General features: G+C 38.7%; 1 protein-coding gene across 2 annotated transcripts; it reads right to left on the bottom strand.

Annotated features, from left to right (window-relative positions):
* Nucleotides 1-5,080: 5,080 nt before the first annotated feature.
* Nucleotides 5,081-27,652, bottom strand: LOC577208 (solute carrier organic anion transporter family member 4A1). 2 transcript variants are annotated; one of them, XM_777452.5, is made up of 14 exons: nt 27,536-27,652; nt 20,978-22,035; nt 15,947-16,098; nt 13,623-13,878; nt 12,877-13,055; nt 12,383-12,476; nt 11,655-11,754; nt 10,818-10,939; nt 9,758-10,012; nt 9,145-9,340; nt 8,398-8,554; nt 7,853-8,028; nt 7,089-7,153; nt 5,081-6,666 (listed from the first exon to the last, which is right to left on the bottom strand). In XM_777452.5, exons 2-14 carry the CDS (start codon nt 21,126-21,128, stop codon nt 6,392-6,394), a joined length of 2,178 nt encoding a protein of 725 aa, XP_782545.4. In that variant the 5' UTR covers nt 21,129-22,035; nt 27,536-27,652; the 3' UTR covers nt 5,081-6,391. The 2 variants fall into 2 exon arrangements, with proteins under 2 accessions (XP_782545.4, XP_030829747.1); XM_030973887.1 differs by lacking the exons at nt 20,978-22,035; nt 27,536-27,652 and adding an exon at nt 16,685-16,862.
* Between the last annotated feature and the right edge of the window lie 286 nt (nt 27,653-27,938).

The following is a 27,938-nucleotide window of genomic DNA, read 5'->3' on the forward strand; positions in this document are numbered from 1 at the left end:
GATAAAACACATCAAACAAACACAAGTTGACTTAAATCTCCAAAGATTGGGAAAAAATAAGAAAATTAGTATCCTGATGAAGAGCGATATGGGCAAGCAGCAAAACGGTAAAACAGCAAAACAGCGCCCTCTGATTAACCTGAATAATAATAGGACTCTTTGAAGGGGGTGGAGGAGGGGGGGGGGGGGGGGGAGGGTAGGATCGTTGAAGCCTTGTTTTCTTCAAATTTATACCTAACTAGTCAAAGGTTAGTTACACAGTGATCAATGTTTGAATTACTGTTGAATATTAGATCGTTCAGTATCAAGTCTTTCGTCTTCTTTGTGCATGGCTGATCGTCAACGAAACGGAGTTAAGTCGTTTGTCAACTCTGTTTGATGCTACGACAGGCAGCCAGTGAAAACGAATTCGTTTATGGAAATGCAAGCATTACTTTAAACAAACAGAACTTTGTTATTCCTGGCATATGATTTTTCCTGATTGAGGTGTCATCTGAAAGGGCAGAAAATGAACTTTCTCGAAATGTGATTTTCTCTTTGAAATTCAGATACCGCCCTAAAAATGAGTTTTTGGTTTTGTCTCTTCAAATTGTTTTAAATCACTCATGCATGAAATATGCATCATTATGAGCAGCACCAAATGAAAGAACAGGATATAAGCTTTACAAATATATGTCATTTACTAATTGTAATTGTGATTAAGTTATGATAAAAACATCGATAGTTCTCGGTTTCGTTTTTTCTGGGACGCACTGTATAATGGGAGCTCATCCATGATCCAAAATTTTGGTTTTCTTCACGTATATATATATATATATATATATATATATTTATGTTGTCATGCTGAAGTAAAATATGTTTTTTTGTACAGTAATTTATTTTGTAATAGAAGTTACCCTCAAGGTATATGTACGGTGTCATGTGAAAAGAAAATAAATATTCGCTCTCTGGTACATTTATCTCATTTGATTTTGTAACTCCAGAGCAGCGGCAAAGAGTATGTAATTACATGAGAAAATAAAAAAATAAGGTGACTTTCTCCCGCTCTCGCTGACAATATTTTGACAGCAAGGCCCCCGAGTATCTTTTATTTCGAAATTACATTGTTCCCACACTCATTACATTTAGAAACATGATAAATAAGGGCAACGAGAGGCCCGATTAGCCCCATATTCGTGTACCAATGTCATGATCGAATATATCATTTTTATTCATGTACATTCGACGGCGATGTGCCAACATAGTACTTTAAATTGTTTCTAGTGTGTTGATTACAAATTATTTTTTACCAGTTTGAAAACGTTTTTTCCTTTTTTACTCTGGCTCGTTCGCTAAATTAAGAAACACATGTGCCAATACGTGTATAAATGGCACCTGACGAGTGCCAGAGTGATGAAAAATAAATAGTCTGTGAAGAATTTGGGATTGGGAGATACTTTTCATTTCTTAAGAGGGTACCGTGACTAACAAAAAGTTGAAATAACGTGGCTCAAGAGAAATGTATTTCATGCATTTTGAGACGCGCTGGACATTTACCTAAAACTTACATCCTTGGTGGAAACGGCAATGGCACTGGCGTTGCATAAATTATGATTAAAGGGATAACGTGCTATAGTATCTGAACAAATGTGGGTTCATGTATGGGATTTTATGGGATCTTAGCCATCTCTCAATGTGTCAGATCGTCTTTTGCTTTTGAATCATAATTGTCAACGGGGGGGGGGGGGGGGGGGGGGGGGGGGGGGGGGTTATTCTCCTCGGGGGTGGTAGTTGTTCTCGGGAGGGGGTAATTGTCCTCGGATGCACTCTAAAATATATTGGGCAAAAAATTGCCCAATTTTACCCAACACGAGGGCGATTGTGTAATTGGGTAAATACATGTAGTTATTGGGAGGAAATAACCCAAATGTTGGACAAAAATGGCCCAACTCTAATTTGCCCAATAACATTACCGAATTATTTCATCGGTTACTACATGGTTGGTAGGAAATGACCCAATTGTTGAACGACATTTGCCGAACATCGATATGCCTAGTAACACCTACCCAACCTATTTTTTAACTTTCATTAGGTAACTTCATATAGTAAATGGTTGGGAGAAAATAACCGAATTATCGGACAAAATTTGCCAAACTTCGATTTACCCAGTTGTCCTCGGGGGGTAATTCTCCGGGGGTAATTTTCCGGGGCTAATTGTCTTTGGGGGTAATTGTCCTCGGAGGTAAATTGCAAGGGGGTAATTGTTTGTTTGTTGTTGTTTTGTTTTGTTTTTTTTGGGGGGGGGTAATTTTCCGGGAATGATTGCCCAGGGGGTAATAGTCCTAGAACCGTTGAAGTATAGTAAATAAGACATTTAGAGTCTCTCACCCCCCCCTCTCTCTCTCTATAAACATCTCGATTTCTCTCTCTCTCTCTCTCTCTCTCTCCCTCTATATCTCTCTACCCCCTCTATCTTTCTCTCTCCACCTCTCCCCCCCCCCTCTCTCTCTCTCTCTCTCTCTCTCTCTCTCTCTCTCTTTCTCACTCTCTGTAAGATGTATCTGCCTCTTTCAATTCAGTCTGCCAATCTCAATCTCTCTCATTGTCTCTCTTCGTCTGATCGTATTGCTTTGGTATACTGAGGAGAAACATACGTCTATATATATTCCATATTGTCTAATGTTATATTACAAGTCTTTCTTGGAGGGAGATAAGCAGCGTTGATTTAGGATCAAATAAAATCAGCAAATAGACGATCAATCAGTGAGAATACAAGAAAAAAATACCATGATTTATTTAGGGGGTACGTCATACGGAAAGAATTTCATGCTCAGTTTTAAGAAAGTGTCAGTGATATTATAACTAGTGCGTAAAAATGAAGAACAAAAATGACAACAGATTCAATCTTGTACTACTGCAGCATTTAACATGCCATTTTTAATATAAAGAGATATAGTTTCATTTAAATCTGCAAATGCGATATACAAAAATATACCCAAGGACAAATATTTACAAATAAACAGTACTGTACCGAGAAACTTACTCTCATTAAATAAAATAATTCCTTTATTAAAAATATTACCTTTACTAGTACCTTTTCTCAATAATACTGTAGGCCTACCTTATATTTTACGCAAAGTATTACAAATTAAAAGTATGAAAATTCAATGTATGCGTAGCTGTCTACAACATACATTATGTAATCGTAAATCGTAAACCTTCGTGTAAAATAGGATAAAATTAAATTAAATGCAGAAACACTATTTCTAAAACCCATATAATCATATATGAGATATATTTATGTAATACTTCTTCATGGGCTAATAGTGTCCCTTTAAGGCATCGTTTAACAATGTTAAATGTGAGATGCATGGCCCTACGTGTTATCCGTGTCTGTGGCTATGGTGTAACATTGAAGCCCTAAAACAATTGCGCTTCAAAAAATTTATGAAGTGCCTCAAAAAAATGAAAATCTTTGAGTGACCGGTTTTTACCATACTCATTTTCACCAATAGACTGTAGTGATGTAAAAACCGTAGGAAAACGCAAAATTTGATTTCGATATCCAATCATAAATATCTTGATGATCAGACATGATAATCAGTCATGGGGTTCCTGACAGACCTACAGGTTTATAATTACCATTGCAGCATGAGCTAAATCCAGGATTTTGTTTCAGAATCTGAGACAAAGATACCCAATCCCTTTACCTTCTTCAAACAATATATGAATGAAGATCACGTTTCATTATCCCCTTGCTTTTAACTACAGAAGCGTTGTCTAAATTCATCTATTTCTAGACCAACTGAAATAATATCAAGAATGCCATAGAGATCAAGATCAAGATATTATACTCCCACGTGATGACCCTCACCAACACGATCGCAAAGACTTTCGAGGAAACACTTAGGGTGGTATTCTCGAAAACGGACTAACTTTAGTCCATGGTTTAATCCACCGACTAAGTATGGAATGCCAAGTGCCCATATGAATATATTTTTGGATAATTTGATATGTCCCTAAATTACCATGATAAAATAATTATATCATAGTTATATTATTGTTTATTCATTATATTATTAAATTTTATTTTAATTTGGTGACAGATTAAATTATTCAAAAACATATTCATAAGGACACCTGGCATTCTATACTTAGTCGGTGGATTAAACCATGGACTAAAGTTAGTCCGCTTTCGAAAATACCATCCTTAATAGTCTCATCACCTTTTTTTAAATGCGCGAACATAACAATGACGTATTAGGTAAAATAAACATGATTAAAAAACATAAGAGTTTTGACGTAGGCCTAGAACTTGAGTTCATTTTTCAAAGTTTGTGTGATTCTCTTTACCGTAATGATGATAACAAAATGATTCCCCAGGTTGGGACAAAAAGTCGTAGGTTCCTTACCTGTCAACACATGCGGACGGGTAAGTACATAGATTATGTAAAATCGATGATACATTGCATTATCAACCAGTATGTGGTTAATAACGTCAGTAACCTTACTACAATGAGCATCCACTATGAACATAATTCAACATTTTACATCATATCATATTTTATCCCGGGTAACATTCGGGAGTCTCTATAAAAAGAATAACAATTAACTTAATACCGAGCAGTCGTTTACTGACCGCATAACATAAAATAGTACTGCTTGACAATCTATATACACTTACACTAAGTATAACTTTGTACACTATGTATAAAATACTAAGCTTAATATAACAACTTTGAAGTTTTTCATGGGTAACTTATAGAGAGATTACATTAAAGGTAAAGACCAGTATTGGAAACGCCCCAATTTCTCATTACCAATCATGTGAAAGAATATGTTTTGACTAATACATGATGATAAAAAAATTGCCGGGAAACCGCCTACTAATTCATATATTTGGTAAATTTGTTTCTCTCATGGTCTGTGAGAGATATAGGGTAGTCCCATATACATCTTTCTGTGTGTAGTGCTTGTAACTTTACGAAGAATGGGCCAAATTTCTTATCATTTTGATGATTCCAGAACCTTGCAGATGCTAGATGCTAGATGATCAACCTTTTCTGATCGATTCCACAACGTTTCTTTCACAATGCAATCGCATGACCATAACTGGTCTTTACCTTTAAATATATATTTCTGAGGTATTACGGAAATCATTAAACATAAGCGTGGGATTAATGATGGCAGTTACAGAGGTCATGAAACAAATTACACCTGGGCCCTGTTTCATAAAACTTGATATTAATAACAAGTTACGATAACTGTTATTAGTTACTGAAATCGTGGTATCTGATTGGCTAAGAGCAAATTTGTTATAGAAATTTAGCAGTTTGATATCAAGTTTTATGAGATAGGCCCCAGAAACGTGTTTCGTGTCATATTAAGATAGGCTTTGCCATTATTTTACAGATCTAGACAGGGGACACGTGAACAGTTTCCCACAAACACTTCTAGATATCTGACAGTGATACATTATTGATATCTAGTAGCAATTCTACTGGCAGGACTTTAAATCGAAAGATTTTTGCAACCTCGCATATTCCATAGACATACATCTCTAGATAGACCCTGTCAACTTTTCACTTTAAAAAAACTATTTTGTCCTTTTATCTGAGTTTTGATTATGTTGGATGCATGAATGCCATGTATCAATATTATTATCAATACATCCTCAGTATATATCCTTGTATTGTATTGATACCGACCATTTCCCGAGGTGATTCTGACGGGAAGTATAGACAAAGAAACCAAAAGTGTATGTCGTAGGAGAATGTGATCTTGAAGTTATTTTTGCTTTTGATTTTGAAGTGTACCTCCCTGCATCCCCAAATTCATAATGCTCCAACGATTATCCTAAGCACTCCTTTATGGAAAAGGTATTCTAAGCCTAGACGTGCGACTTGAATAAAATGACTCCGCAAAATGATCTTTGCGATGCCATTTTTAAGTAAGTTTAGTGACGCGATAGGTAGATAGAAATAGGCATGCTCCGCCGAAAGAGAGTTCTGTCCTGACAGGCTAAAAGGGCTTATGCCGAAAAGGTGGGTAGCGGCGCGTCGCGTCGCGTTGACTTGAACGCAACCATTCGTCCAAAGCCCCCCCCCCCCCCCCTCCCGGGTTGTGCCGAAAGGGTGGGTCAGGAGTGTCGCGTCGCATCGCGTTGACTGGAACGTGAGCATTCGTCCAAAGCCCCCCCCCCCCCGGTTTTGCCAAAAGGGTGCGTTGAATAGTCTTCCACATCAGTCGTTTATAATAGAATTTAAGGAATAGTGACGCTACCCACCCTTTCGGCAAGCATAAGTCGTCTGAAAGTGTCTCGTCTGATACTGCCTAGATTATAAGTCTTTGTTCATCGACTTCCACCATGCATCCACCATAATGATAGTGAAGGTGATCGATGGAGAGCAATCTATGCAATGGTATCCAGTTCGTCTTGGCTTGCAAACTCTTCTTTCATCCCGCCATCGAGTTCCGATTGCTCGCTCGGCGATTTGTACGTCACCAGTCCGAGGATGAGACAAGTGGTGGCGATGACTTCGCAACTGGCGGTGAGGATCAGGAACCCCCGAGCGGACATCTTGTTGTCGTAAAGCCAACAATTGGCCGAGCCGTCACAGTTCGTCTCCCATAGCAGACACGAGCTATCCAACAGTATTCCAAATACTATGGGACCAGGTACAGATCCTGTGTAAACAAAATGACAAACGAGACGGAAATGATGAGGTTAAATTTTCTGGCACGACCACAAAATGCTAGGATCGCTAAGCCTTATTCTGAAAGGGCTTTCGAGCCTGTACTATTGCAGTAGAATGGTGTATCTGGCGGGGGGGAGGGGTGGGGGCGTTTAAAATGATGCGGATACATTGTTATTACGTTGCTAACAAGACTTTGAATTAATTTCGAATCTCGAGTGCGCAAGATACTTTGTTCGGATATTGCAATATTTACATAAAAGCATATAACAACTCTAAATCACGTTGAAGGGGAACGTCGAAACAGACTAGTTCCTAGTCTTTAAACATCGGAGTAGTTAAAATCGCGTGCATGTGCGTAATATGCTTACACAGGGTCATTAGCATAGAGGTATATATATAGTAGATTCTTACCTAACAGACCGTAGAAGAGTGTTTGGATGCCCATGGCAAACGCCCTCTGGCTGTGAGGCACACATCTGGTAGAGAACAAAATCACATGCAAAATCACATAAAATGAATCAACAGAAGCGAATCCATATGTTACCGCCACACTTCCAATACAATATGTTACCTCCCCGAACTATTTTTGATTATATATACCTATTTTGTATTTAGGAACTCAACTTCTCCTTTTCTACACCCCTTTCAAGCCTAAATTGTGATAAGCACATTTTTCCTGTCCTAACGTAATAATCCTACCATTTTGTATGAGCATATATTTTGTTTATGTTTTACGCCGTTTGTAATTTATCAAATTCATGCACATGTTATTGTAAAATCATTTGTGATTCAGCGCTGATGACTATTGAATAAATACCATTAGTATTATTATTATTATTACTATCATTATAAGAATTTGATTGATTGAACCTGCCCGACAGGTGAACAAACAATTTATTATGTGATCTGGTAACAAAAAGAAAACTGAAAATACAAAAAGTGGCCTCTGTAAACAGGTGGTGTTTTAGACAGACAAAATTCCTTCCTAAAGGGGGGCAATGCAGATGACCACTTTTGACAGGTGGTTTTTATAGTAATATAAGGGGACGATTTTTAAGCTGACTGTCCACTGGGTTTCAAACCCTACCTCCGGCCGTTATTTAAAGCATGTATTATATTAAAACAAGAAAAATTTTAAACAAATGATTGGAAATAGGTTTCGTAACGGTCATTACCTGATAGTAGCCGTCCAACCCGATACACCCGATATAGCACCAAGCATGATTATGACGGCTAAGCCTACAAAGTAGAGCCATCTATATGAGCATGACGAGGAACAGGCACCCCACTCTACGGTTCCAAGCCCGCTAGGTGATTCCAAGTCCTGTACACATTTGCATTCGCTGAATATCTGAACAGAAAAACAAAAGGGTATCATAGATTACATTTGATTTCAAATGGGTTCAATTGCTTTTTCTGATACATGAGAGTAAAGATTTATTTATTTATCTATTTATTTTGTTTTATTTACCCAGAGTAACCCCATCAATAATATAATATAAATATAATACTAGATTTAAAAGGCTGAGTAAGACTTTTTTTTTTACTTTTCCGAACCGTGGATGACCAGATATTATTTTTCACTTAGGAAATAACCCCTTGATAATTCAGTAAATAATAAGAATAAAAATCGGTTTCATTAATAGTTGTGAAGGGTTTGGAAAGAAATGTACACTATCAATTATATTTTGACAAAAAAAAAAACAAAAAAAAAACGTACCACTTCCCCGGTGCTCAAGATGTCTACTTCACAGCCAGCGTGACAGGCCGAGTAATACTGGATCCCATCGCTCCCGCATACTGGATCATAGCTGCTTGAACAAGAGCAGCGCGAGTTACACGTAGCGTTCAGTTCGAACGAGCCCTCGAAAGGTTCACTACAAAGAAATCATTAAAAAGGAGAGAAAACGAATAGTTAATAAAACTATTTAGCAAAATGCATGGTGTTATTTATGAACAGTAAGTTGTGCGATCATGAGACATTAATTCTTCAACCTGTAAGTAAGCAACGCTTTGTTTTCATGCTTGTAACTGGGGTTTCCCAAATTAAACTTGTTCAGTTTAGGTACCTTGCTTTCTACAAATTTTCTTTAGATTACACCTACATTTCGCCCCGTCTTATAGTCTTGTTTTACAGAAAAGTCTTCACTTGACTGTGTCACATATTCGTTAATCTTTATTGATACAAATTATTGCGTTAGTTAAGAATGAAGAAAGTCAAGTAATAGAGGGTGTTTTGGGCTAAGTAGTACTGGCGGATTTAAGGGGGCGCAGCCAATCAGTGCCCCCGTCTAACATTCCAATCTGATAGTCCTTAAAGAGAAAGTTGAGTTCAGGAAGGGTCAGAAAGTTTCAAAAATTTAATCAAGATATATGACTAAAGTAAGATGACAATATGATTAATTACACTATTTCAGATACAGAATCGTGATTCAAGTTGTGCTTATAGCGCGGAACCGGGACATACCTGTTTTTATATCCTACGGTCACTCCAGCGAAGTCGACGGTAGGGCAAACTGCGAAGAAGATTCCACATGCGAAGATTGCCAGGAAGGTAGAGATGATGCTTTGCCTCATTAGACCAGGGAACTTGAGATCCAAGCGATTGATCAAGATCCCACCGATGAGGGCGCCTGTGATGCCTCCCACGACCGAAATAACGCCTTGAAGAAAAGAACATTAAACGCCGAGGGAATAAGGCGATTTAATTTGGTCGTGTGTCTTTCATGTAACGAAATGTAGTTCGTATTTGCGCGATAGGGATGTACACAATGATTCCTTATTTGAGTTGGGGACTTGTTTTGATATACCGTTGTGCATTATGTACTATATTGCTTGACGTGAAGGTGACGCCCTGTAGGAGGTGCAGTGAATGAAATGCTAAATAACAAGGCAGTCTACAGTAGTAGGGCGTGGAAGCGAGTTATACCGTATTCTCTTCACGTTGTTTCATGTTTACCTCCTTTACTTTTCCCGTTCGATATTGAGGGGGGGGGGCGTGCCCCCACGTGCCTCCGTGCCCTTTTACGCCATCCCCCACCAATCATCAAACCACCAATCCCTTTCCCCCCTTGACTTACCCATGGCATAAGCGGCTTCACTCGGAGTCATGCTCAGCTGGTCCTCCGCGTACTTGGGACCGAAGACGCTCACACCGGCCACCATGAAGAACGCCGCGACAGCGCCCCCATTCAAGAACATGAAAGGAAGGTTGGTGCAGAGACTGAAAATGGCACGGGGTAAGGCTTTGAGATGATTAAGTGCACCCTTCTCGGTGGTGAAATCGCGCCCTTTCTGCGTCTCCACTCGTCGCTCCGCCATTACTTTCTCTCGCTCTGGAAAATCAGAAGAAATCAGAGAACATAAAAATATGCGAAGATTTACGCCTGCGTGTGTGTCTCATATCTCAGAGTTCACGGTTCGAATCTCAAACTGGGACCCAACTGCCGAAAGGAGGGGTAAAACAATGGTCCTGTAGATGTACTTTATCATAATTCATTGATTCATCGGGCTTTTAGATAAAGCCTGGCTGTGGATTGAAATGAAACTTGTTCATTTTGTCTCCACTTGTGTTTTGGAATGCACATGCGGTAGGTATTTTATGTTCCGTCAGTGATTTACGATGGCCAACGGTCATGTTCAGCTGTATGTTTGCATAAGTAGTTTGCATTTGGCGGAAGCTGAATTGCTGTACGCATAACGACCTCATTCGTCTATCTAAATCCTGGTGCTTTATCTATTTTTTCCTTCACATTTTATTGAAAAGAGAATTAAAGCAGCTAATAACATGCAGTACTACATCAATTATTATATAAATCTATCATCATCATCATCATCATCATCACCATCACCATTATCGCAACCATCATCATCATCATCATCACCAACATCGCAACCATCACCATCATCATTATCATCATCACAACCATCATCATCATCATCATCATCATCAATATCATCATCAGACATCATCATCATCATCATCATCATCATCACAGTCATCATCACCATCATCATCACAACCATCATCATCATCATCATCATCATCATCATCATCACCATCATTACACCATCATCATCATCATCATCATCATCATCATCATCATCATCAACATCATCTTCGTCATATTGTCACTTTACCTGGCAGAGCCTTTGGGAATCCCATATAGATGAGTGTAAAGATGAAGAGAAGAAGACCGTTCATTAGGAATCCTATCCACCAGGCACCTACCCACAGAGGACTATTCACATCGATGTTAAGGCTATAGAAAACAAAATGGAAGTCAATTCTTGCTTTCAAAAGGTTATTTCAAACAAGCAAAGGCAAAACTGATAAGAAATACTATCAAAAATTCGGGCTTTTGATAAGTGAAATAAGTGTTTCAGATTCCCGCTTAAAGTAGCATGTACTTTTATCGAGGTTCATTTCGTAAAATGATTTACCGTATTGTATTATATTCTTTTTAAAGTCACAATGCATATGCATAAATAAAGCAAGTAAAACCAAACCCTGACCTCGAAGGGTCTTCTCTTGCAGGCACTTGTTAAGACCGTCAATACTACTGGGCCAGAAGGGATTATACCACACAGCGAGGTCACTGACGGTTGGCTATCTCATTAACTCAGCTCTCAACTAACATAAGAAAAAGAAGATCATGGGGGACCAACAGGCACCGATTGGGGAAGTCTTCTATATAGAGGGAGCAAGTAGCTACAAGTAGGACAGTGGGCCTTTAAGAAGTAAATGTTATTCCTTTTCCGGAAAGATTGCGCATTGAAAGAATGTAAACCACCAGTTATGTTCATTCAGTGCATACAGCAGCATCTTGAGTCAATATTAATGATATTGAAGAAAGAATAGCTTCTTTGATAAACAAAGGTATTTCTTAGTTTGATATTGATGGGATAAGAAGGAGGAGAATAGATATCACCTTCATTACAATTAACAAAAAAGTATAATGACCATGGTAATCCTACCTGTTTTCATCAACGTTGAGGTCGGTGTAAATATTAAGGAAGGCCCCTCCTATGATGTAACCAAGAGAAGGCCCTACCACAACGATCGATTGGTATATGCCTGTAAATTGTAAAATAATTATGAAAATGGTTTTAGTGATATTGAAAATAATAGCTTTATTTACAATGCGTTCGTATCTCAAGGGACGCGGTTGGAGCTTGCAAAATATTGCTAGTTCCATTCCATGGTTTGAGTCCGGCACCCCCTAAGGTACGTACTAGAAGTATCCAAGGTATAATTCCTACCAAGTACCCATATACCTGGGTGGAGAGTAGAATTCGTAGATTAATGTCTAGTAAAAGACAGTGGCCCGGGTGAGATTCCAACAGCAGACCACAGCATTGTGGTTCAACTTGAAGGTAGTGTAACGGAATTCAATAATAAAATAAATCATATCAAGGATAGCCATTTTGAAGTCTTCGACTAAACTGGTAAATAGCAGGCAAAGTTTTTTTTCAATTGATTACTTGATGTCTTGATGTTAAAACTTATTCGAATTGTTTTCAGAATCCTAGAATGCTAGAATGCTAAGCTAAATAGTATTATTTTTAGTGTATCCATTCTAGATCAATGAGTGTCGGATAACACAAGTGGACCATGATTTTAGCAAGGAAAACACAAACACACAAACACACACACACACAATTGTTGAAGTTCAAGAAAATGAAGAAAACACAAACCCTCTTACCCATGAATGTGCCAAATTGTCGGGAAGAAACATTGTCATCCACGTAGGCCACACCGAGCGTGTAAAGAGACGCAGCTCCGACGCCGTGTAATATCTACAATTATTTACAAATAAAATATAGGAAGAGAGCGGTTGAGAGAGAGAGAGAGAGAGAAATGGGGAGGGAGAGAAAGAGAGAGAGAGAGAGAGAGAGAGAGAGAGAGAGGGGGGATGATATGAGAGGAGGGGAGAGGTGATTTGAGAGAAAATTAATATCAACGAATACAACAATGAAAGTTATTCCAAAAATATAATACTTTTGGACCGATAAAATGTGCATCCTAAAATAAAAGAATCCTCAAATTTATTTCGGTAAAAATTATTTAGCTTCCGTATGGCATTCCTTGATTCCCTTTTAACACATCAATTATCTTATAAGATAAGAAAATAGTGTCTACATGGCGCTTTTTGGCGCCAATAAAATATCTTGAAATTGATTACATGACGCATGTTACCTGGGCAACGATGAAAAACCAGTAGTAGCTGGATAAAGGAGTGTCCTCTGAACCCATCATGCCGTCAGCAAGCTGGTCACAGGTGGTAGTCTCGTTTGGCAGACCGCAGTAGCCTGAGTCCACCTCTTGGTGGACGTAATTTGGCGTTACGAAATGAGGGATGGCGAAGGTGATGGACCCTGGATAGCATACAAAAATACTGAAGTTATTATGATTGTTGGTTCACTATATACCTCTATTTATTTTCTTTACTGGTTGTGTTTCCAAATCCTTAAGTCAGAGTTAAATTGGAAATCGGGTATTAAAGAGAAGGTTGCGTTCTGGGGAGAGGTGCAAAATAATTTGTGAGCGTTATCATCGTTATGATGCAAGTGTGGAAGAACACCAGAGAAAATATGTTTCCTGAAAAGCATGGCTCTCAAATGCCTTCATATTCTAAATATGACAAGTAATAGCTTGAAAATGGGGCCATTCTCTTATTATGCTGGCATACAATGGTGCTTTACGTATCAATGTTGTATCGAAAATGTTTTGGGTATAAATAAGATTCTGTGCTACCTGGAAGATTAAGATTGTTCGAAAATCGAATATCACGAATATGGAGTCTCCAAATCTCTCTCCCTCCCCACCTTCACGCACTCTCTCGCTCTCTCTCTCTCTCTCTCTCTCTCTCTCTCTCTCTCTTTTTGTTGGGGGGGGGGGGGGGGGAGGGGGTGCTATTCATAAAAGATCCAATCGAGTCTTACCTGCGCAGAACAGCATGCAGCCATAACCCACCCAGAGTGGTCGATGTCCCCTCTCGCCCATATAACTGACGATAACAGCTATGATAAGCGACGAAAAATCATAAGCACTTGATATGCTACCAGTCTGCAAACTGGTCAGGAAGAAACGTTTCTCCAGGGTAGAAAGGCCGATGAAGACGAAGCCAAACGCCGTCATGCCTTGTATGAGGGAGACCAGGCATAGCATAAAACAGTAACCCAAGGGCGTGTTGAAGGCCTGAAGGTGAATAAGTGAAGAGCAAAATACATTTACATTAGCCACGACTGGATCCTCGTTACGTCATATAGTATCTTCGTTATGCCCGTTGCACATGTGGCATCATTAGGGACTTCAGATTTGCACGTCGATATGGTTGACTGCTACATGTGACGTCCTTTTAAGGCACTGTCATTGCCTTAAAAGGACATCACAGTGCCTTAAAAGGACTTGACACGTAGCAGTCCACCATGTCGACGTGCAAATCTAAAAATCCCTATTTGCCTGACGTAGGACTGCGTCAGGGACTAGCGGGGTCGTTGACGCATCATTTGAGAGTGAGCGCTTACACTAAGCAAATGCAAAATTAACAATGCAAAAACAATACTTTGAATTAATGGTACTTGCGCATATGCTAAATGCCGTGTTGAAGGGCTTGTTGAAGGCCTGAAGGTGAATAAGTGAAGAGCAAAATACATTTACATTAGCCACGACTGGATCCTCGTTACGTCATATAGTATCTTCGTTATGCCCGTTGCACATGTGGCATCATTAGGGACTTCAGATTTGCACGTCGATATGGTGGACTGCTACATGTGACGTCCTTTTAAGGCACTGTCATTGCCTTAAAAGGACATCACAGTGCCTTAAAAGGACTTGACACGTAGCAGTCCACCATGTCGACGTGCAAATCTAAAAATCCCTATTTGCCTGACGTAGGACTGCGTCAGGGACTAGCGCGGTCGTTGACGCATCATTTGAGAGTGAGCGCTTACACTAAGCAAATGCAAAATTAACAATGCAAAAACAATTCTTTGAATTAATGGTACTTGCGCATATGCTAACTGCCTTCAAAACTTGATTATAGTAGTAGAACATGATTAGCGTACGTAGTAACACATGAAGTAGACGAAATCATGCCACTTGTGCGATGGGCAATTGTAAATACTTGTAGTGCTCTATACTAAAAGTTCAAAATGCACAGACTGTAAACTTATTATATCGAAAATGTTATCCTTCACTACGATGTATAATCATTATTTAAGCAAAAATATCAAATTTCTACTAAAATTGAAATAAATGATTTGTCAAAGTAGTGTTTTCTTATCTTTTGAATACAAAAAAAATGAACGATTCATCCTTTTTTAATGAATCGCTCGAAAAATTGCTCGAATAATTTAAAGTTTTAAACCACAATTTTTGGTATAAGTGGAATGAAGTGTTATACGAACATAAGGAACATAGGCGTTGTGGCGTGCGCCTGTAATCCAGCTAACAGTGGAAGTTACAAACTGATTCAGCCGAGGACGCAGGTTCGAAACTGAGTCACGTCTTTCGGATGGTGACGTTTAAAGGTCGGTCCCCAGACGTAAATAATCATATCTGATTGATACACGTCTGTAAAAACCCAATACACACACACATATTAATATGGATGTTGACGTAATTAGTAGGAAATTAAAAAAAAAAGTAGGCTTGGAAGAGAAAGGAAATTGAATGAGGAGAGAAAATAAAGGATAGACTACCGTTTGTATCCTCCAGTACAATGAAAAACAAAAGAAGAAAAAAAAAACATTATTACAGGCTTAACTGATTATATCTTTAGTTTGTCTGTTTGTTTTTGTGAGATGAATAGTTGTAATGGTTAGGGTTAATTAGTTTAGAGTTAAGATTATAAGGTTAACCTTAAGTGTACTGGGTAATAGTATAAATGAACTATTCCCGGAACAATCTGATTATATAAATTCAAAATAAGTAAAAAAAAAATATATATATATATTAATTGATACAGCTTAGTATGCGTTATATACGCAACAAAGAAAATGTAATTTCAAACATATACGACATTTATTTAAAGGAAATATTATGGAGGGCAAATGTTGAAAAGTATCACCTCTGGAAAAAATGTTGATTATTTAAAAAAATAAAGTATTATTGATTTTGTGATATGCGTTTTTCTTTGTAATCAAAATGATTATGTGTGTTTTTTAAGTAAGTATATATTATTAAATTAATATTTGATGGGGAAAAAAAAGAACAAAAAAAAAACTGCTCCAGGATGGAAGTTCTCATGAAAATTGAAGCTTACCTGCAAGCATTTTGGACGAAACCACAGCCATCCGAACTTTGTCTCCACGTTGTCATTGCCGTCTTGGTCGACGGTGTCATCTCTCTCAACCTTTGACACGGATGTCAAACGGTGCTTCCTCTCATCCTCCTTCACATCGTCACGTTTGGGGGCTGATGGGTTAAGCAATGAATTATAAAACTGTTTCGGCCTTCTCCAACAATCTTCCATTCTGATTAAATATCCAAACAACTCAAAGCAAACACTCTACAATATGTCGTGAAACAATAAAACTCCTCTTCCGCGTAGCTGTTCCACCAGGAATCTGCATAAAAGAAATATTCAATGAAGGACTTTCGCTAAATACACTCGATTTTTAGCTAAACCAGGTCCAACAGCAGCTCTTGTATATGTGAGAACCGAACACCTGCGTTGGGTAAGTCACTCAAAGTGGGTTTTTACTGGCAGGTATTGATATAAAATGACTCCGTTCCTAGCGTTCTTTCACCACCCGTGCACAATTTTTGTATGTAGTTTGCATGCCATCAGGCATCGCCCAGCGAAGGGAAAGTTGTGTCAATACAGGGACAAGAAGCTCTTGAAAGAAAAACGGGGCCACATCGATACTTTTTCCCTTTTGTAATGAAAACTAAGAAGCTTGCTTTAAACGTCTACACTCCTTCGAATCCCTCGCTCTCGCAAAAAAGCTTTCTGACGTCTGGTCGTGCAAAATTTGGCAATGCGAAAGAGTACTGATACCCAATTTATGATCCGCAAGCGACAAATTGTGCCAAAATTCTTCCCCCAGAATATATATATATCCGCAGAGAGTTCATCTAATGATACGTCGTTATTCATGTGTGAGTGTCCTGCAAGCTAGAGTGTCGTTAAGCTGTGAATAATCCACGGAGAAAATCTGAGCAATGATACGCTGGGTATCACATGAACAATAATGATTAATGAAGTGTTTCAAGATAAATCGGGTATAGGAATACGGGTACCTTTGTAACGTATTCAAAGAGCTTTTCTTTCAGCTCTCAATGAGGGTGGGTCTTTTAGTACGCAAGACCGGACAGAGACGATAATTATATAAGGGGGATAAAGAGCCGGTCACATTTCACCGGTACATGTATAATATACATTATATACATTATCATGTAGTAATATTCAGACATGTGGTCAACTCTTGAGGTGGAGTATTCCAAAGTTGCTCATAGACCGATTTTTTTTTGGTTATTGTTATTCGTTTTGGTGAAGGGGTGACCGGCCACTAGCCCGGTTAATGATGTCAGTGAGCTATAAAGATGTACCTTGATCTGCTTTAAGAAAGAGGGTGTCCATACATATGTCTTAGATTAACTGAAGAATACTCCACCAATTATTGTTTCATGTATATGGACAGTTAATGCAAAGAGTTAGGGTTAGGGTTAACCGTCAGTTTTAAGATTAAGGTCATGGTTAGAGTTAGTTTAGAATTAAGTCTTTGGATTTAGCCTCATTGGTAAAGCCGGGTCTACCAGCGGACTTATGGTCTTATTAACTTCCATGGTGGGTTATTCTAAGATTGCTCCGACCTCTTTCTGGCATAGCATGGACAGCACAAATAGACCGCCTTTTAAATCTGCGGCACAGTTCGGGAAACAATTAAAAATATTGAGAAGGCTATGCTTGGTTTTGTGTTCAAGTTATTAAAAAGAACTTCTTATGATAGAAAATTACTACTATACTAAATATTGAATTGAGATTAAAGGGCTCACGTTAGACATTATTCAACAATTATTTCGCCGTGGGATTCCAGGTCTCATAAATTCCTTAGCCTTGGGAGTATTACTTCCACAAACATGTGACTAGAGTTTCGTGAAAGTGTGGCGCGCCAAAAGAAAGCAAGGGTGTTTAAAGAGTGACAAATGTATGTCTTGCCGAAGGATGTTGTAGTGCCGTGGCGAAGATCCAAACCTCAGAAAATGCGATTAACATCATCGCAACAAAGTCATTATTCGTTATGTTTTCAACATAAATTTCAAACCCTATACAGAATGAAAATACGGTCACATGGTAATTAGAATTAAAGAACGAATGCCTGCCTGTTAGTCCCAAACCCACATCCCCGAAAATGTTTGTTTTGTTGTTATAGCGGCAATCTGTTTCGGATTGAGAAATTGGCTCTACGTCAATTTTATTATATTGCAATACATGCAGATTAAGTCCAATTCGGTCAATGCTCTTCAGACTACAGTACCGTAAAACGAGGAGACTCACTCAAGTTCATTTCTATGTTGTATGTTGGTCTAAATTTAGCCATACTGCTAAGGATAATCCATTTGCGTGCAATCAGTAGTCCAGGATAGTGGCTACAGGAGCATAGGGGCATTTTCTCATAAAATCGAACGGCGGAATAAATAAGATTTACATGTGTATATATATAGTTAGAGAGAGAGAGAGAGAGGGGGGGACGTGATCCACTCACGCATGCTCCTCCTAATAAATAATAATTCACATTCAACACATCTACTCAGACCGCAGCCCCCCCCCCACCCATATGATACCAGAGCCCCCATGATGACCACAAAGCCCACGCTACTCCCACGCTACTCCCACGCTCCCAAGTAAATCTTGCAGTATGATTAAATATCTTTATCCTTTAAGACCGTTTTTTTTCGGCCGGCGCGATTTTCAAATTTTCGGGAGCAAAAAAAAAAAAAAAAAATCCTGGATCCGCGCCTGGCTCTGTCTGTCCTTCTCCCTCCCTTCCTTTCCTTAATCCTTTCCTTATGCACATAATATGCATCTCCCTAGATCCGATCTCTGACACGCACACACACGCACACGCACACACGCACGCCACGCAGGCACACACAGACACACTATCCTTTCTATCCAAGCATAATAATTTATGGGTATACGCAAGAAAACGATCAAGTCAGAATAGTATAAAATATTATTTTGCATATCCATTTCACTTTTCGATTGAAACAAAGAGAAACTAAGAGACAACATTAAACAAGCAATCAAACATGTTTTTGGAGTATCCATGTAAACACCAACGAAATTGGGTCGCGGTCGCATACGTAATCCAGAATCTGGCCGGTTTTTCATATAATTATACGCTCACCAGCCCAGCCTTAGCATGATAATTTAATAATGATCACGCCATCTTCGGCTGGTAGCAAGTAAGTGGCGAGAAGTAGCGTTGATTTGGTGGAAATCAAAATTAAATAGGCCAGATTCTGGACTATCGGAAACGGAAAGTGGTTTGTTATACTACAGCAAGGCCATCGGTGTGGTTAGTCACTAACGACCAATCATTACATAATGTCGCTTTGTCCGATCATGGGGCGTGGTCAAATGGTCAAACTAACCGATTGATTCAAGTCATTTTTTCTTTCCATTTTTTTTTTTTTTTTTTTTTTTGGGGGGGGGGGGTTTAAGTTTCATGGCCGATCAAAAATGTTGGTCAGACTAACGATTCATATTATTATTTTTTGACAAACATCTACAACCTAATAATGCTTTTGGTCGGCATCGTTCGATCATTCTTGAAGTATCAAGATCATACTCCTCACGAATATATGCTTAGGACCTACCTCAGAGAACAAGAGCCAAGGAAATGGAAAAAGAAAGAGGGAGATATAGAGAAGGAGGGAGGGAGGGAGAGAGGGGAGGGACTGAGAGTTTAAGAAGGAGAGAAGAGGGAGGGGCAGTATTTATTCCTTCCTATTACAAACCAAAGTGACGACTCTCTAGTCTCGGGGAAAACCTGCAAAATGGTCGCTTTTTGAAAAATGTTTAGGCTTCGCTTATTTTATTTCAAATGAGACTGTACATTTAATATGACACTGTTTTCCCTTCTAAATCCAGCATCGGAACTTGGCAAGGAAATTAGAGTTGCGGTTTATAGTAAAACATCTAACCCAGTAATTCTTGAAAATCGCAAGCTATGAAGTGAATGGAATAGGTATTTGGCTGCCAATCGTGTACGTCGGCTTCCGTTAGATAGTAAACTAGGCGAGTCATCGACTAAGAGAGGAGTGTTGGATAGGTTTGTCTCATTTTTTCCTTTCACGTTGCTTTCAACCTCGCCTTCTTTCTCCTTTTCGCGCCTCCTTTTTCGCACTGGTTTGTAAGGCATTTATCCTCACTACCAGGTCCCTCGGAGTGGACCTAAAGCCGTCGGTCCTCTAATTGCTTACTAACAAGCATCTATGCCTTCTTAGCAGTCAGGTAAAATAACCGCCACTACAACTTTGATGGGGGGGGGGGGGGGGATGCACCTCCCAATTTGCCATCCCCGTCACAACACCACAGACATGAGTAATGTAACGCCCTCAGGCTTCAGGGTGTTAAAGGAGTCAAGTGCACCATCAAGGATGGAGTTAAAGCGGAATCGGATCATCCCTCTTCCTGTTCGCCAATGGCCATCCGCGACGATAGCCAAAATACACAGCTCCTGTCTGACTTGTATCACTCTGACCTGGCTTGCCCAATAATCACAATTCATTACATTTGCTCACAGAATTATACATCTTTTAAATGGGTGAGCCTTACAAGTATCCACTCATTTTAATATTTAAAATTCACATAGAGAAGGCAACAACATTCCATGAAACTTCAAGTAGAAATTATTAATTGTTCCCAGCTCTGGGATAAATTGAAACCAGATTAAGCACGTCACGTTTGGCCTAATAACGGTGCCAATGACATGACAGATATCATGTTATGGTACTTGCAAATATTACATTCCTTATCGGAGTTTTAATCCAATACATTTCATTTGTTTTAAATGTCCATATTACAATTATAGGGTTTTTCACATGCATCTAAACTTGCTTCTGGCATTATGAAACGGGTTTCATATCTATTTTTGCTGGAAGTTTGATCTTTGACCTAACCCTTTTAAAGTAGTTTAAAAGATTTGTTTTCAGGTTTTAGTTACTACTACATGTATATTTCAGAGCCGTTAGAGAGGCCACCTTCACCTTTAGGTTTGTTTATTCCCCTCTTATCGGTCTCAAAAATGGTAATTGTTACTTTTTAAAGTTCACCTTCGCTTACCTCCGTTTGTATGTAGGCCTATGCCGACGTTCCCCGTGGATATCACGGCGATTCCATTCCCATTGGACACAGTACTTGCTATTGGGTTGTCATAGACGTAATCACTTCCGGTTTGACTGCCTGCGTCCGTTTTGTACTTCCGGTTCCCCATCTTGTGAAAGTGTAGGTAACTGCCCGTTTAGATCTTTGCGATAAGACTATCCGAATACCTGTGGTTTTCCGAGTGCTTGTGAATGAGGCCCGAACTATGAACTAAGTCAGATGAAATGTTTGTTTTACTTTTGTCGAGTGTTACAAATGTAACTGTATAGAGCTCGATCGCTTCCGCAATGAGTTGATGGAATTACGTATCTGTCCAAACTTATTTAAAACGATGAGAAATAAGACGATGTGAAATCTTTCATTATGTCTAAGCGTATGATGTCAGATGATATCAAATCACGAAACTAAAAACAATACTGCAGTTGATTAATAAGAAACTAAGTATATGACGATTAAAATGTCCTGTGGAAACTTTGACGTTAATGTCCGATATAAACCAGTTGCAGGTAGAGATCCGCACTCTAAGAGCTAAAACGACGAGTACGCTTGCTTACAGGTAGCAGATGAGACAACGATGAGAAGTCAATGACAATCGTAAACAACATCTCAGTTCATGATAAATTCCCAGTTATTGTATCATGTATCATATATTAATAGGGATGCTTCCTTCTCTGGTGTCCGAAATCGTCTGAAGTAATCTTTGAGAACCGGCTATCACTTATAAGCTTCTGTCTTCAAAAGCCTAAAGAGAGCATTTCCAGTGGCGTGTTTTTTATAATCAAATATATACCATGGCTACCGAACAGCTGCGTGCCAGGAATCTGATAATTCGGTACAATGAATTATATACGTCACATTAATTTAAAAATCGATAGTCACCATCGAAACTTCGGGAATAAACAAATACAGAGTCGTGTTTCGGGCGAGCGTGACCTCGGGAGCAAGTTTTTCTTGTGACGTATTGAACTCGCCCTGAGGAAGACCTTCTGCAGGTTCGGTGGATCAAGGACCAGTTCCTGGACGGTGGAAAGAGAAGGAAGCAAAAATATCAAAAATGAATCAACAGGAAATCATGATCTGGTTTATAAAAACATAATCAATTTTTTTTTGTGCAAAGAAATCGGGGAAATGAAAGGCTACATTATTCAGAAAAAAGTTAGGCGATTTATTTGAAGAAATATCAAGAAAAACCAGAAATATTGATTACCAGGATATTGATTACTTTCGATATTGATATGTTCCCTACGTAAGATATCTTCGATTGTTCTCAGTTTATCTACAGATGCAGTGGCACGTAGAATACCTTTGATACGACCAACCTAATGAACTCTTTACGTGCATGTACCCTCCTCAAGATCGCCACGTACGTAGCTTGTTGGAATTGTTTGGGTGCGAACTTTCGATCAATTGGTGTGGTTTTTGTTTCCCCCAAAATAAAACCCCTGCGCATCTTTCTCACATGACATAGGATGTATTACGTAGGGATCAAAGTTCGAAAGGTTTTACGTGGGTGGAAAAAGTTGATGGCTCGTCCATTCAGACCCAATTAATTACGCAATTAATCATCTTTACAATTTGAGATCCCTAGCGTAACGCGTAAATTGACTTATCAAATTCAGACCCCTTTCATTACCCAATAAACCTTCTTTATAATATAATGTCTCTAGCATAACACTAGAATTTATTTATAAAATCAAATCATTCAGTAGTCTAACTAGTTCACTGAATTGTTGTAGACAAAAGTTTGAAAAACCATCACAATTATTTATCATCACTTGTATCACCATCAACATCACTGCCCCCACCTCCAGATCACTGTCTGTATCGCTGTCATTATTATTATTATCACACAGCTTGCATATCATTATAACTATTGCTACCACTATCACTATCACTATCAAAATCACTATCCCTATCAATATCAATATCACTATCACTACCACTATCACCATCAATATCACTGTTTATATACCTCACTTTAGAAATGCCATCTGATTGGTCGAAATTTGAGTCGTGATTTTAACCATGCCCGCTTACCAGTCAACAGTCATTTTAAAAGTGCTCACATAACCATCTACCAGTCAATAGACTTTTGAAAAGTGCCCTCATGCTGCGATCCCCATTGGTTAACGTGTTAAAATTGTCTTTGTGCGAGCGCGGACACCAAACAGTGCTTTTTGACTGCGATTCCCAAATGATTGAAACTTTCAGTCATTTTTCCAGCCAAAATGAACAGACAGTGTCTCAAATTTTCCGTGATGTCTTAACCAATCTTTACTCAATTAAATGGATAAGGTAAGAATTCTTGGTAGATTCTTCTTTCAATTCGGCATAAAAAAAAGACATATCGACTGCTTTAATATTCGAGGTCTGGCTGTTTTAAAGGCTCTCGAGAACGTGCACATCCACCTAGGCGCGCCTCGGGTTCATGGCAGGATGTGCACGTTCCCTTGAGCCTAGAAAACATCCAGGGATCTCAAAGCAGTCGATATCTTTATGCAATTTCACTTCACTATCATTTAACAATATTTTCATTATCATTTACATAACAACATTACCATATTATGCGAGTGAGCGTAGCCACCGAGCAAGAAGATTTTTCATTTTTATTAGTCTAAACGCTGCACTTTTAGGCCCTACAGAAACTTAAAGTGTTTTGCAGTCTTTAATTAGTATTTTCTATACATTTTGTTGTTGTTGTTGTTGTTGTTTTGTTGTTTAGCGATTTAAAAAAAAAAAAAAAAAAAAAATTGTTTGTTGTTGTTGTTTAGCGATCCCTGCTAAACAAAACAAAAATCGAGGGGGGACGTGTCCCCCCCCCCCCCCGTCCACCCGGGCTCGCCTCCCCTGACCATTAATATTATCATCACTCTCCATATCACCATCATCCATTCAAGCCAATCAGAATCAAGCACAGTGGTCCCACTGTCAGTTTTCAAAAGTCCATGTTTTGCAGAGGAACAACTGATTCATAATAGTGTTCACAACCTGTTCGCAGTCACGCTACAGGGCCGCCTAGGATTCTAGTACATGTATTCTTTTTCTTCAAAAACTATTAATTGTTAAAGTATCTCTCTTTTTTTCTCTTTCCATCTCTCCCTCTCTCCTCCTCCCCTTCTCTACAACGAAGAAAAGTCTGATTTACTGTCAAATGTGTATAGTTAACTTATCGTTTGATTCATAAAGAAAGTGAATTATTATTGATGATTTTGAGGGGTATGGTGTGCAACCATGATCAAAGCACACCTTTTCCTCTGCCGACGTGTAAGAAATCACAGGGATCATTACAATCAAAATGATTATGTGTCCAGCAGTTGCACGTGCTAGTTTCCATTAGTTACGAAATGAATCTTAAGAACTGACTCATATACTTCGAATAAAAGAGGCTGGGCTGGAAAACCCCAAACCACATTCTTATGAATACAAAAATACGTCAACACAGTGAAGTCATCCATGTCATGGCAATCAACCGATTGTAAGACAACAATAGGGCTACCCACCTTAAGAAATTATGTTATAAAAGAATTTGAGGACAAATCATGTAACTTTGAAAAAGTTCAGCTCATAAGAATAGTATGCTTCAGCTACAGCAGTGCCTGGCGCGGCCTGGATTGAGCTACAACACACTCCCTTCAAAGAATTTTGAAACAACCAATATTCGGGCATGCGTCACTTCATATTTCACAGGGAGGTGGTTTTCGCGTTGTTTCTATGTCTTATTTATGTCAATAAGGGAATTACATAAACACGCTAGAATTCATACTAAATATGTATAATTGTGAATGTCACTCTACTAAATAGTCCAAAAGTATTTTAGCTTGCTTCGTTTCGGAACTTACCAAAGATTCAGATGAGGTGCTACTTTTATGAATTGATCATTCAAAAATAATAATTTAAATAGGAGAGCATAGCCATCATTTGGGAAAACATATCTATCAGAAAGAGGACCCCTTTAATTTAGGCTTCTAATACATGTATCTCTCAGGATTATTTAAAGAAAGACAGTGATTTTAATATTTGATTGAGTAGTTGCAGTTCTATATGAAAGATCCTCAAATCAATTACCTTCGCCAACTCTAATAACTTGAATGATTATTGTGTTAATGTTAATTTCACAAAATGGAACTCACAAAGAAAAGGCAATGCGGAAGTTATTCCAGTAAACATCAGTCAGATTTCTTCCCCACCCTTTTTTTACTTTTGGAGTTGCCTACTTGCATGCCCTGTGGATAGGTTTTTAGTCACTGCTTTTTGAATAGTTATCATTTCGAATCAGCGAAAGCAGGAGATGGTCCCCCATCGACTGATGAAAAAACTAAAAAAGAAAGAAACAGCGAGAAGCCAGCGATGGGGAAAGGGAGAAAGGGGAAAGGACGAGAAAAGAAGACGACTGTACCCTCCTCTAATCAGTAGCCTTGTAAAATGCGCAATACATTTTCCAAGTAATTTTGGTGGCCGCCCTCCCCCCGATCGTTCAAGCGCCCGTTCAAAGGGTGTACTCATACTACGCCCCCCCCCCCCCCCCTCCCCGTCCACTCCGGGGTCGGTGGGACCGCATTCACGTTACCAAAACCTCCGGTAAAGGGGTACTTTTTCGCGCGACGAAGTCCGGCCCGCCATTGATTTTCACACCGGAGATAGGGGGTGCTTTCAAAAAGAGGGAACAAGCATAAGCGTACCCTAAATAACACTGCGTGGAGGGGAGGGGGGGGGGGGGAGGGGGGATGCTACGCCACTCCTTAAAATATGTACATTCAATCTAACCAGACTGTCATTTTGGGAAGCATCATGAGTGTGTTAAGCACCGATTTAGCGTCAAAACTACCTGTATTTATTTTCATTTTGTTTATATCTGTCATGCATCAATATCATCCTATGGTCATTCGATATCCGACAAATATGGCCTTGATGTAAACGTGTAATGTCACGGGTACCAGTGATTTTTTTTTTTTTTACTTCGTTCGTGAGTAAACCCAGTTATCAATGACAGTTACGTATTGACAGACTAATATAAACGGATTTTATAACCAAAACAAAAAACGATTCAATAAAAACAGAAGCAGGAAAAGAAAATACAAACTTGTCTATTCAAAAGGAAATGGGTGTGTTGATGTACTGTTTTGACTGACAGCATGATGCTACGTGTATATGAGCTAAGTATCACGATTAGGTAACACAGTTATTACTATTATACTGCTATATCACTTGAGAGAAACCACAAAGAGAGTGAAGAGTTTAGGCGAAATTCTGCGGGGCAGTATTTGAACAGGATTTGGGAAATTATATAGCTTTACGATCTAAATTAATATGAGAAGGAGTCATAAGCGATTACTTTGTTCGGAGTCGAATCTACGCTGAAATGCAATGCACTCTCAAAAGAATTATTCAACAAATTTGGAGTGGATTCTACTCTATTAAAGTGAGTGGTTCCTCTAGTGACACCTAACAATTGGTCTGTACTCCTCTGCATTAAGATATTCGTGAGAGTAGATAGATTGCTAGAAATTAGAAAGAGAGAGAAACAGAGGGATAGAGAGAAAGAGAGAGAGAGAGTGAGAGAGAGAGAGAGGGGGGGGGCACACGCTGGATACGCCATTTCATTATCGTTTAATAAAGATAAATGAGAGTGTGCACGAGCTAGGAAGCAGCGTACACGATGTCTATCAAAATCTTATAATTTCCAGGTCTGTATTGATAAATCATAATAACATACACAGTCACAACAATGGTCCCACAAAATGTTGATTAATTACAGGCCAACAGAGCGATTACAGCTGTCTTTGTTCTAGTCTACTGTATATTGTATAATGTCCCCTCTCCAATGATCATTATGATTGTATATCTCACTATCGCCGACGCTTTTTATCTCCACATCTGTTAATTTACTTCATTGTTTATTGTTCATCGTTTTAATTGTACATCATCGATATATTCATTAATTTATTCATTCATCCATACATCCAATTATTCATTCATTCATTCATTCATTTCTTCCTTTATTTGATTGCGTAACATTGCAATCAATAAAGTTGAAATGAAGTACGCTAAAAAATTCTTTCTTTCACATACATAGATACAGAAACATGAATTTCCTTGTCATGTACATGTTTACCGATATGCATATTGAGATAGCCTTACGCCCTATTAGGCTCTGATCCTTGAACAAAATATTAACATTCACAAAATGAACTTTAGACACTGAATAAACGACGAAATACGAGCATACGATTGAGAGGGGAAAAAAAATCAATTCGGCAGTCAGATTTATTTGACATCTAATCCTCGATCTGCATTATGAAGAAATGAGGGATTATTGGAATAATATTTCCATAAATGGCGTAAAGCATCCCATAACAATGAAAACAAAAATTAAAGGGCGCTCTATATTTGTGGTTGGGGGACACACATTTCAAACTCAATTAGCCCGAAAATAACACCACAGAACATACTAAAAGATTTTTTTTAAATCGTAGCTGTTTTGTGAAAACTCAGTAGAAAATAAATCTTACAACTTACCTATATCTTACAAAAACAATTCCTGATAGAATGGAATATGATCAATCCCAAATCTGCATATCAAACGGCACTTCTGTCTTTTCTTGCCAATGCTCGTTAAATAACCCAAAACAGAGTTTGTATGGACGGAAGGACTTACTAGGCAACTCTGTTTACTACGTCCAAAGTTAGGACCGGGTCACGTGATTTGATGACGTAAATTATTTTGGAGATGTTTTCAATAATTGCATTTCTTTCGCTTTTAAAGTGGAAGTCCACCATGATCTTTAGTTGCTTTTAATAGAAGCAGAATAATGAAAGAAACAGGTCAGTGAAAATTTGAGCAAAAAGCAATTCAAAGTAAGAAAGTTATGCATTTTGAAGGTGCAACCTATACATCACAAATTGGCAACTCTATGACGTA

The sequence above is a fragment of the Strongylocentrotus purpuratus genome, unplaced genomic scaffold (genome assembly GCF_000002235.5).
Source record: "Strongylocentrotus purpuratus isolate Spur 01 unplaced genomic scaffold, Spur_5.0 spur5_scaffold_7, whole genome shotgun sequence".
In the NCBI taxonomy this organism is placed as follows: domain Eukaryota; kingdom Metazoa; phylum Echinodermata; class Echinoidea; order Camarodonta; family Strongylocentrotidae; genus Strongylocentrotus; species Strongylocentrotus purpuratus.